This window comes from Myiozetetes cayanensis, unplaced genomic scaffold (assembly GCF_022539395.1).
Source record: "Myiozetetes cayanensis isolate MyiCay16 unplaced genomic scaffold, myiCay2020 scf1, whole genome shotgun sequence".
Classification (NCBI taxonomy): domain Eukaryota; kingdom Metazoa; phylum Chordata; class Aves; order Passeriformes; family Tyrannidae; genus Myiozetetes; species Myiozetetes cayanensis.
In genome coordinates this window covers 141,223,689-141,235,987 of record NW_026086604.1, presented here as the reverse complement: position 1 = coordinate 141,235,987, position 12,299 = coordinate 141,223,689, and the positions used below count along the sequence as shown (strand labels likewise).

The 12,299-nt window shown below is 42.5% G+C and overlaps 1 protein-coding gene across 5 annotated transcripts in view; it reads right to left on the bottom strand.

The window, feature by feature from the left end:
• Nucleotides 1–7,271: 7,271 nt before the first annotated feature.
• Nucleotides 7,272–12,299, bottom strand: part of DIP2C (disco interacting protein 2 homolog C) — a 314,466-nt gene continuing 309,438 nt past the window's right edge. For all 5 annotated transcript variants that reach the window (XM_050319574.1, XM_050317041.1, XM_050316246.1 and 2 more), the window contains one exon: nt 7,272–10,771. In XM_050319574.1, coding sequence (XP_050175531.1) covers nt 10,519–10,771 — 253 coding nt within the window. In that variant the 3' untranslated portion in view covers nt 7,272–10,518. The remainder of the gene's footprint in view (nt 10,772–12,299) is intronic.

Sequence of the window (12,299 nt, the reverse complement as noted above, 5' to 3'; positions counted from 1 at the left end):
GGATCAAATAGGTTAAATGCTTTGGACGTGCCAAGTTTCCCACCTTCACTGCGTATCACAGATCATCTGTGACCTGCCATACTCCATCACATGTCCCACACAGGGTCCTGTCAGTGCCAATTGGCAAAGTGTAGGAGGAGAATTGTCCTTGCACTGCCCCAAATCTGCAAATTTCCTTCCACCAGAAATCTCAGGGTGAATGAGGATTTCTCTGAGTTCCTGCAGCTTCACCTCTGCAGACAGTGCTCCTAGAGCATCAGTCTTAAAGGCTTAAACTTTTTATTGTTGTCTTTTCCTATTATTTTATTATTATTATTATTATTAATATTGTAACTCTGGCTATTATTTTAGTTTAATAAGGAGGAGCCATGGTTTCTGCCTCCTGCTTCCTTTAGGTGGAGTGAGCTGCCCAGCTCACGGCTTCTTTGCCTTTCCAAATCTTAAATGGTCAAGTATGTGAAATATGTTTGGGATTTGTTGCTGGTAGTTAGGGGTTACCCAGCCAATTTTAGCCTCCCTGAGTGAGAGTACATATGCAATCTGTGCATATGGCTTCCCAAATGCTTTCATAAATCAAATTGTGGGGACATATCAAAACTAGAAAAGCCCTTCTTGCATAATTTCATGTTAAGGAAATGCAGTTGCAAGTAGAAAGGTCTACCTGTTTGTGAGAATACTAGAGTATTTTTGGGTTTAAGTGGGTGATGTTTATAGGTAATGTAAAAGGAAAAAACCCACAACTATCTTGGACCTTCTGAACTCCATATTTTATCTTATTAAAATCAATTTTCATATGTCAAAAGGCTCAAAAGTACAATAGACTCCAAGTAATGCTCCTTCAAAAAGAAATGTTGGTTGCTAAAGGTTCAAAACTGTAAAAGCAGAAAGAGAAACAAGAAAAAATTGACTCTAAATTGTCCCCTCTGCTCCCTATGACCATGCCTGCCCTGGGACCTCTCCAGCCCCATGACCCTGGAGCCACTAAAGTAAAGAAAGATGCCTTTAGGAATGGCAAACAGCAATGGAGAAGCTGAAATTAAGTACATCATCTGCTTTGTAGATAATTTGTACAGAGAAGGAGACTGATAATTGAAGATAATACAGAAGAAATGCCAAGGCAGAGAGATGTGTTTGTTTACAAGGCCACCGGCCAGTTACTGTTAACTCCCTGGAGTGAAAGCTAAGCTGGCGTGAAGCATCAATGGAAATAGGATTTACCCTGGAGAGGTACCTAAAAATAAACTGAATTCTGCATCAGAAGACACTGTGAATCTGGTTACACAAAATGCTTTACTAGTGTTTGGAAAAGGACTTCTGCAGCAGAAAACGAATGTTTACTAATAAAACCAGAGCACTTTCATTTTTAACTACTTTGTTAATGGGAAAGGTATCATTTGGAGTTATCCACTGCAGGTGGCTCGGGGCCCTGCTTGTTGCCATGTGCCAGCTCTGCCCCTCCTCTGGTCATGCTCCCATGGGAAGAGCGTGTGGGAGCCAGCTCTGTGCCAGGCTGGTGCTGAGCCGCAATCCCACCATACTTGGCCACAGCAATGTGCTTTTGTCCCTTGCAGCAGAGCCTTCAACGTGAAAAATGGCCTCATTAAAATCAAAAAAGGGAATCGGTTCCTTGCACACAGCAGCTCTTGAAGTCTCTGTCACCAGGAAAGAGGGTTTTGCTGGGCATGGGCCACCCTTCTGTGCCTTGGCTGATTGGGACACCGCTCACTGTCCTTGTTGGGAGGTGTAAGAGCCGTGTGGGTCAGCTGGGCTCTGGGGAGGGAATGGAATAAGGCATCCAAATCCCAGGGCATGGGCAGGGATGTCCTCTGCTGCCTGCCCTGCAGCTCAGCCCTGCCAGCAACACTGGCTCCTTCCTGAAGGAAAAGCACAGCCAGAAACTCTGCCATGCGTGGTTTATGTGCTGGAGAGAGAATTTCTTTGGCTGACACATCACTTGACTGAGTGACAGAGCCTTTCCCTGTCTTTTCACAAGTCTGTAAAGACCACGAGTGCTGGAAAGCCTTTTAGTTTTCCCCCAAAGAAAGGCAAGATGTGCAAGTCAGACGTGCAATTGCTTGTTCTGTTTTCCCACTGACTCTGGAGCCAGCAGCATTTTAACCCTGGGCTCCCCAGTGCCAGTGGCTGCCATGGCAGTGAGCCAAGCTGCTCCATGCTGGCCAAGCTGTTGGGAGTCAGTGCTGGATGCTGAGCCAGAGCCCAGGACTGCTGAGGCATTCCTACCAGCAGCATTCCCACTGCGTCTCTGTGCCCTGTTTGGGTGGGTACAATGCTGCACTTGCAAGAAAGGCCCCTAAACCTTGGAGTTTCTTTCCCTCCAGTCAGTGGGGTGGCATTGGGTTTCCAAGTCTGGGAAGGGGGGCAGAGGCAGCTCACACAGCTGGTCCCTGCTCAGGGACTGGATCTGTCCTGAAGTTCCACACCAATGCTGAGAAAGCTCTGAGCCACTTCAGGCTTGTCCTGGTGCAGGAGTCTCCCTTTGAAAGCTACAGACAATAACAAGCATCATTTGCCACAGGAGGGGCTCCTGCAGGGATAGGGCAGCTGGGAGCTCAAAGAAAGGACCCGGAGGCCTCTCGAGCTCCTCTATAGCCTGGCACAACCCAGCCTGCTGTCCTTCTGCCCTTAGTATGACACCCATGCCCAGAGGCTTCCATTTTAGCCCAAGGCTCCTGGAGATACACTCTCTGTATCGAATGAGCTGAAGAGATAGAACCTATTTACAGACTTGTTCAGAATTTTCTGTTTCTTCACCTAATCCTTATTGTGCTCAGGACCTGCCTGGGCAAAGGGAGTGTTCCCATCTCTCCCAACTACTGCCATCACTATTTGGTGCAGCAAAGGGGTGTCTGGAGTTCCCTGTCCCACAACAACCCTTGTTTAAAAAAAAGAAAGGCTGAGCTTTGATTTAAAAATTCGTTCTCTGGAGTCTCAGCTTGTGTGGGATGTGTAGCTCAGCTGTAGAGTTAGAGACACCCGTCAGGACATTCCTGAGCCCCTTCTGCATGGGCCCACTCTGTAATCCCTATTATCATGATGTCACTAGGACTGACTGGATAAAAAAGCACAGAACTGGATTGAAAGGAGTAACTGTGTCATTGGGAGTAAGGGAGGGACTTTTTTTTCTTTGACTTTCTTTCATCTTCCACTATTTTTTTTTACTTAGCACCATTTTAATCCACAGTTCTGTTGCTCGATCCTGTGATCAGATCAGAAATGCTACTGTGCAAAGGCACTCAAAAAGGGTGTGGAATTTTTTTTTTTTTTGTGGAGCCAACACTGCCCCAAAGGTAATTTTGGCCAATTTTCTTACCATTTACAGAACTGAAGTTCATGACACAATTGCATCCCTCCAATCCCAAAGATCATGTGAGACTCCATGTGAGGCACAAAGTGGGGCTTGTTGCCTCACTCATCCCCCACGGGGCACACAGGGATTGGGTGCTCCTCCAGCCTCATTTACCCTGTGAACTGAGCAGGACTGATTGTGCTGAACTTCAGAAGCTGCTCCAAGATGCCTGTGTAATTCCTAATGGAAACCATACAGGCACACTGAGGAAGCCATGCAACTCCTGCTGCTCTTTAAGGACCATAATGAAAATGCTCTCCCTTTGATGCTCTATCCCTTTGACATAGACTCAATCCATATCCAAAATCAAAGTCAAATGTGGACTCAGGATTTTGTTTTAAGGGTAGGATGTGAGGTGCAGGTCTACACTGAGCAAGTGTTCTCAACATGTCCTCTAATTATTATTCTTCCTGTGGCTCAGCATTTCCAAATCATAACTGGTTATGCAATGTCCTGGACTGACAGGTTGCATCCTGACTTTGTCTCTCTCCTGCAGATGCTCTGGCTTTATTGTGCTGGAGAAAAATGTGGTGTTGGTAGTTGTAAGTAAAGTGCAATGACAGTGCACGCAGGCACAGCAAAATGCAGTGGAACCATTTGGGCAGTGAAACTACTGCCCTGTTAGGCTTTTCAATGAAAGTGTTCATTAAGAAAATCTGGGTTTTGTTGGAAAATGTTCATAATTGAGTGATCTCTAATAGTCATTTTATTATGGTTTTAAACAGCAGTTAAAAGACTCTCATTCTGTTAAAAAGCTGTGCTACAAGATGAAAAAAATACTTCCATCCTTTAAAGGAAAATAATTATACCTGAGACCACACTTCATTTGCTTTTTTCTTTCTCTTCACTAACCAAAGAGCTGTAAGATGAGGGAAGGGAAGAACTTCAACATTCCCTATTCAGTTTTTGCTGGTCTACGCCCTGGACTGGCAAGGTGGGTTTTTCCATGAGGGATGCCCAGTGCCTGCCTCTGCAGCTTACAGGCATTTTCAGGCTGTGCACTCCCATCCCTGCCCTGCTGAGCAGCCAACCTGGGCTGAGCTGCTGTGGCTGCAGCAGAGCCACACAGGGATGTGCAGGGCAGTGACCCTGCAAATGCACTCGGGTGTGTACCCTCACCCCAGCCTGCAGCAACACCCCGTGGGGAGAGAGGAGGGCACCCTAGAAATGCTAATGAGCACTTGTGTCTGCAATGGAAAGTTTAATTCCTTTTACCTCCTCAACCACTAATATCCTTTGGGCAGTTGTTGGCTCAAATTCTTGTCTTCCTCTGCTCTGTGAATACTGCCTGTGCCACCCTCCTCTCCTGACCTGGCTTCATGGAAACATATTTTTTTTCCATGCAGCTGCTTTTCTTACCCTTGTCTTCTCCCAGGACTTCCCTCCTTCAGTCCTGCCTTTTCCCTGATGCAGACCTGGTTGTTTTTTTAGTTTCCTGAACAATTCAGGTTGGGATAAACTCTGTTGTTGTGCACATGTCTGTCCTCCTACCTCCATACATTTCCTCTCATGGGTCTTATCCCAATGCCCTTGGCTGAATTCATCAAGGGTAGTTCATCCAAGCCTTCAGACTGATTCCAGGGCTAAGAGTAGTAAGGTTGTGTGTTCCAGCATCTGGAGCTTCCAGATTGGAAATGCACTCATATAGGTGAGAAAATTACAATGTAGGCCCCTAAAATCGGCTGCCTGATGCCACAGGGTTAGATAGTCTCAACTACTTGTCCCTCACCTCCACATGCAAAGTCTTCTCTTTCCTGGTCTTCCTGCCCTTCTATACCAACTGCTGTTCCTAAACCTGTCCTTTGTTTATTGCTTCCTCCAGTGGTGTCTTTAGCCTGGTGGCTCATTACAGCTCTTTTTTCAATGTCTCTTCCGACACCTCTGAACCTTTTCCACATGCTGCCAGTCCCACTTGGAAGCCATTCCCTGTTGTAGAGCTTCCACCTCCTTCGTTCCCCTCCATGTGACTGAGCATCAATCTACCACAGCATGAAATTAAAACAAGATCAGCTTTGTGCCTTTGGCATCTGCCCATTAACTGGCCATCACTGTAGAATATTTTGTAATGATTTTTAAAAATCATTATTTAGATGTGTTGTGGGATCCCTGGGGAAAAGACTTTGGTGGTTTGTTTTGTTTTGTTTTTTTCCCCTTGTGGATCATAGAGAATATAACAGCGTCTTGGTTTTGGGGAAATCTTGTTTATGCAGATGAGAAAGAAGAGCACTCCTGGTACTGACTTTTGACTGGTATGATGCAGCACGACCTGCTTAGTGAACCTGCGGTTGATCTGAAATGCCCAGAGTCAGGATATGTGCCAGAAGTTGCAGAGATGGGCTGCTGCTGGTCTGCTGCATAAGAAAGTGGAGCTGCTGTTTCAAAGATGCTGACCTCGGTGAGGTGCAGCACAAATGAGGCAAGGCTTGAGAGGGCTTTTGGACCAGTTTTAAGGTGATACCCCTCAAAAGAGAACAGAAAAAGTATGAAAAGGAGAACCCTAAATCATGGTAAGTTGAATGAGAGCTTTTGGGAAGGTGGACTGCCAAATTAAGCAATCCAGATATCAATAAATAACTCAGGTTAAACGTTCACATTTTGCCCCCAACCAAAATGATTTTTACTTTCAGAATGCAGAATATAGTTACTTTTTTTTCTCCTCAAATCTCAGTTTTAAAGGAAAAAGTTCCTCTAATAAAACAAAGAAGTAAGAAATTAAAAATCAGGACTGGCTCTTAGCCTGGGTACAGTGAGGTCCCTCCCCTTTGGGATGATTTTTTCAGGCTTTACCTGTCCCCACACTGCCCATCCAGTTGTGGCCCACACCAGTGCCCATCCCTGACTCCCAAACCCCCTGCATGCCCACACAGGAGCCACAGCTGGGATTTGCATCTCCAAGGGTACGGAGAGGGTTCTGTGGCCGAGTGGGTTGACTGAGAGATGTGTTGGAAAGTCCAAAGCTCCCCCAAAATCAGCTCTGTTGTGTCTTTACTCATAAGGTGACCAGTGAGAATTTGTTGCTGATCCCTGTGCATGACCCTCCCTCCCTGCCTTCACAGTAATGGTGCATAAAGCAAATTTTTGTGTTGAAAAACAGAAAAGGAAAGCTGTATGGTCTTTTATCAAGCTTGCGCCTTTTTTTTTTCCAGTTCTTACCTTTTAATGAATAAATTATACTGTTCTTATTGTGCATGATTCTTCTAACCCTTCAATTTTTTTCGTTGAGATTCCTCACCAGCTTTTCAGTTACAGCCACTATTTGCCAAAAGTATTTTTAAAATGTGGACTTGAAATTTTATTTTATTTTTTTGTAATGAAATGATTAGTAAAATTGAATCAGGACCTACTTGCTGTTCTGCCATCCTCTTCATTCTGACATCCCTAACTTGCTCTCTCCCACAGTGTTTGGGTTGCACTTTCTGCTCAGGAAAATTGTGGCTCTGCAAACCTGTACCTGCATCTTGTGATGAGCAACCTGAAATCTGAGCCACCAGAAATGGGATTTTACACCCTGAAATTCTCAGACAGACCTCCAAGTACACGAGGACTCAGAACTGCACCCTTTGAAACAACATTTCAAAAATCAGAGCTGGGGCCAAACCTCTTCTCTGGGGACGCTGCTACTCAGCAGCCGGGAGCCAGCTCTGAAACCAAGGTATTTTTGGAAAAGGCCAAGGGAAACAGGCAGATCACGTTTCTAAGAGGTATCATCAGGTGGCCCAAGGCTTCTGAATCAGTAGGGAGGTTCTAGCCCCACATGTGTGAGTGACCAAGCAGTAACCCATATATTTCCACTGGCAGAAAGCTCTAGCAGAGCTGTACCACCTGGATCAGTAACTTAGGCACCTGATTAGCAGCACGTCAGTAGAAAGACCTTGCAACAAAAGTGATAAGTGACAAATTTGAGGAGTTTTACAGTACTAATGCTTGTTATTGCTTCTCACAAAATGTTACCAAGCTTACAATAATCTTTACACTTTCAGCAAAAATGTGAACAGTATATTTGAATATATTAAAAAGAATTAAAAAAACATTTCACAAAAAACATTTGTTGCCATATGAAAGTCTTTCAGCAATAAATGCCCACACCAGTATTTAAACATTGTTAAAAGTATAATGATTTGTACTAATAAATTATGCAACAAGAGAGGTAAACAAAATAAAATTACAGTATAGCTCTCCATGTTCCTCCACCGAGCATCCGCAGCTCTCGGAAGCTCCATTTTAGATGACTAATTAAGAAACTGATATTTTCAGAGCAACAAAAATAAAAGCTTTTATTTGTTCATTTGAATATAAAACAGGCGTTATCACAGATGTACAAAGCGTACTGGTGGTTTAACATACAAGAAGGTTGCTGTCCTTTGCACATAAAAATTTTTGTTTGAATCTGTGATTGGCTGAGTTACATGAATTTCTCTAACCAGTCACCACACTCTATGAAATAACGCTGCTAACATTCAACTGATAAAAGGGACAGTCTTCCCTTGGGTAAAGTGTCAAGCAGGATTAAATATATATAATAAACAAGCACCATGAGGAATCTGCTCCTGTTTGATTAGTTTTGTGTTTAAATGTTCATTGTGTACCCTCTCTTTTTGTGCATGTGCATCGAGTTGATTACATGGTTTTGTCTGACTCCAAAAGCACAAGGTCACAAGACAAACATTTTATACATTCTCATGAATGGTTTATCTACAGTACAGTTTCTAATACAGAACAATCCTTCTTTATTGCTCAGTCTGATGGTGCTTAAATGTTTCCTTCCTTTTGCTTGCACAACAAAACCAGAAACTCAGTTTATCATTTCTCTTAACTCAGGATTTAACAACCACAGATGACAGGTTGCAGAAGAGAGCTGTTATTAACTGCGTTTCACAACTGCATTGCAGTTCTTTTATTCTCTACAAATGCAAAGTTGACTTCGTGAAGGTTAAAGTGATGCTTTGAACGACAGCGAGATTTGTTTTGCAGTACTGAGATCAGCAATAGCAGGACTTCACAAGTTAGTTCACACACTGCAATTATGTTTGTAATCAATCAACATCTCGTCTGAAACCTTACAACAACTTGCCATTAAGAACAGATTTTATTCTTTTTAGGGAGCAGAAAATGAATTTGACAAAGTATGGGATTGGTCTGCAGAGCATGAATAGGGCTATTCACAGGACAGTGAGGGCGGAAAGGATGGTCTGAAAGAAAACGCGTCTGACGTGGCGAGATGCTCTGTACTGTACATGCAGACTAAAATGTCCCTACCTCTTAAAAAGATTTTTAACACTCAGCATTGAGACTCCCTTAAACGTGATATAAACATGATTACATTTGCCCTGCAACAATCTTAGTCATGCATATCCGGTAATGAGAGCCAGCACATGAACGTCATTTGGGACAATAAGAAAAGCATTCTTGGACTGCAGCTGGTAAATCCCACTCTTGATCACAAACAGGTCAATTCAGTTACAACCACATGAAGGAAGGGGAAGGTTTTAAAAAACGGGGCACGGGGCACAGGGAAGACAACAGAACTGGGGAATCAAACCTCTCTTTTATCCAAAGGTAGTAAAATGAAGGCAGCTGTGATGCATGTTTTCCGACTCTTCTCCCGTGACGGCCTCGGGCTGGAGACCACGGGACTCCTCCGTTCTTTAAACAGGCAGATCGGTTCCTCTGATGTTTTAATGTGTTTAGGGACTAGTTAGCAGATGCACGATTCGTGCCAGATCGGTTGAAGTGACTGTACGCTCCTCTCTGTTAAGGAATAAATTAAAGACCATCGAAACAATCGTTTCCTGTAAATGTAAACTGGATGCGTTGGCCACCGAGCTACGTGTCCTAGCTGAGAGGCAAATTGATAACTCTGTGCAAATAACCCCCAAAACTTTTCCTTATAGCAATAAAAACACCAACTAAAACAATGAAAAAAATTGTGCAACAAAGTTCTGCAGCTAGACAACAGTGCTATTCCTCAACCTGCCTTTTCTAAGTCTAACAAGTGTATGCACATGCCAGCACGAATATTTATTGTTGCCTCCATGGCAAAGAAAAGAAAATTATTGTAGTGCATTTTTAGTCTTAAATTCATTCACTGCCTTAAAGGCAGCAATAATTCCACTTGCTGGTATCTAGAGGATTCTTTTTGACAGGGATACTTAGCAATCCAGGATTGCTTTTTTTTTTTTTTCCAAAAAATTTGTGAGTAACATTTGATTATCTACAGTGGGAGACACCATGCAAGTGACAAGTACTGCATTTTAAACTTTAAAATCTTTTGTCATTAGTGAATTTATATTTCATATATATATATTTGATGTGATACTATCCACTCAAGATAATACAACACTTTGTTTTTATATTAGCAAACATTTCAAGAGTTTAATATTCTTGAATGTTTTTTCTCTTTTATACTTCTAAAGAGATCAAAATAAATTAAACGTTTTGTACATAATTACAGAAGAAGTAGTTAACTTATTTTATCTTTTTAGTTTAGTACAAAGATATTTGCAAGCTCATTGCCGAAATACACCTTATTTATAAATTTCTTCCATTCTAATGCTAACAGCAAAGGCTCTTTGGCCTTTGGGCTTTCAGCATCTCTGACAGAAAGCTGCAAGATTTCTAATTGAAAGGTGCTACTTTGGGTATTCTCCTCGTACCACTACATAGTTTCCTAAGATGTGGGATCTAAAATGGCTTCAGTTAGTAACAGATCTGTATTCATCAGCTTTTTATGATATAGTAAAACAAATGAAGGAAACAATTATTTGTATTAGTATGCAAATTGTTTTAAAAGAATCCATTTGGAGGGCAGAATAAAAAAAAAATCTACTTCAGCTTACTTAATGTAAAATACAAAGCCACATTTACTCAAAAAGCAGTATTGTCCAATAAGCAAAAAAAAAAAAAAAAAAGTTTAAAATGGGCTTTCCAACACACTGAAGGGCCTTACCCCATAGTCCTTCTTTTCTAAAATTTAGTGGTAAAAGAAAACATTTCACATTTTATTTCCTGCCAATCGTGACTGCTTTGAAAAGTCGTAATAGAAACAGTTCCATTCTGATGAGTGTCAGCATCTTATCTGCACACTTTTTTAGTGGACACAAAAAAATTTTATACATCTATAGTAAAGTCCATGGAAGCTTTAAGGTACAAGACTACATGTTGTAGGCCACATAGATGGGATCTAGCTGGTCTGCCAAAAATCCATCTCGTAGGTGCATACGTTGTTTCTCTCCACGGGAGTTGATAGGAATTACACCAATGTCCACAACCACCACCACCCCTACAATCAGATAGTGTTCCTCCAGGACCACGTTGGTGACCAAAGGAACCAGGTCCAAAGCTTCTTGCTCTGATCCATCCAGCTCAACTACAACAACCAATAAATTTGTCCAGGTAAACACCGCACTGGAACGAAAGAAAAAATAATATTAGTGGTGGAGGCTTTTTTACCCATTTCATTTTTATCCTTTTTCTTGCACCTTGGTTACCTTTTGTTTGAATTCCTCGAGCTCCTCCTGTGGGCTCAGTACAAAGTGTAAGCAGCAAGAGAGAACAGCCCCTTGAGTTCTCACTTTCATATTGATGCAATATTAAGTTTTGGTCTAAACTTTACAGAAACTTGCTGGCCATGTAAGGAGATAGAAAGATAATCCCTCTGAAGCCAGAGAACTGCGCCAGCTCTGCTTTGTTCACAGAGTGATGTGTGTGTGGAGGTGTCTTATCTGGGGTTTTTTGAACAGCAGCCCAGAAAAACCAAGGAGATTAAAAGAGAAGGACCAAAAAGAACAGCAGGAGAATAGTCTGAGCTGAAAGTTCTGTGGGATAGACCCTGCCTGGTGAAGGGGTGTGCAGCCCTGGGAAGGCACATGGCATAATGCAGACAGCACATGGGTCCTGGGTGGCCAGGGCAGGAGCATCCTCCTTGCTCTGTCCTCAGCAAACACGGCTACGTGCCTTCTGGACTGGGCTGGCTGCTGTCCAGGCAGGTCAGAGCTCAGCACAAAAAAGCTGCAATTCTTCTGGACCAATTGGTTTCCACAGAAATAAGCTGTGTCTCCATCTGCTTTATTTTGGTTGTTTTATTTCTGTTGGGTTTAAGGGGACAGGAGTTTTTACATTCCTGATTAACAGTTGAGATGCTCAGGGGAACACCACTATCACCAGGATCTCCTCTTTGCTAAAAGAACTTTGTTAAGACTCCAAAATTTTGGTGAAGCCCTTGAGTTGAAGCAGGTAAATTTTGGGTTCTGCTACCTGTCACATTTTCTGGCTAAGGATAATGCATTTATCCTTCCAAACACAGAGGCTGGAAGGGTATCAAAGTCTGGTAAATGCTCCCCTCCATCTTCCTCCCCACATCTCCAATGTCTCCAAAGCCTCTGACATCTCACAGGAGGTCAGCACAGATCAGCCACAAAGAGCAATCTTATTCTTCCTCGCAGGTGTTTCAGACACAGACAATGGTTATTTCTTTCTCTAACTTATTCCACAGAATAAATAATAATACTCTACACATGGAAGTCATACATCAAGCCCTGTACTTTACTCTTCTTTACCTTATAAAATCAGGGGATAACTTCCCAGAACTGTCTTGAGCATAAGCATCTGACACTTAGAATATATTATGTATATAAGCCATCTTCAAAAAGAGCTACTTGCCCTGAGGTCAATGCTTGATTGAGACAGAAGTGCATTGTTTTAGTCTACTAAGACAATTCTGAATATCGCTGTACTGTGGAAACATATCTTACTTTGCCCAAAAGTTAGCTATGAAAATGTGCTCTATGTTGGTGTTTGACAGAATGGATTTTAGGAGAAAATGACTTACTCTTAAAAAAAAAAAAAAAAAAAATTTCAGATCCTGCCAAAGTAGTATTTGATTGAATTCTTATGTGGTTATTGACCTGGAAAACTAATGAGCAGCCAAAGCAAG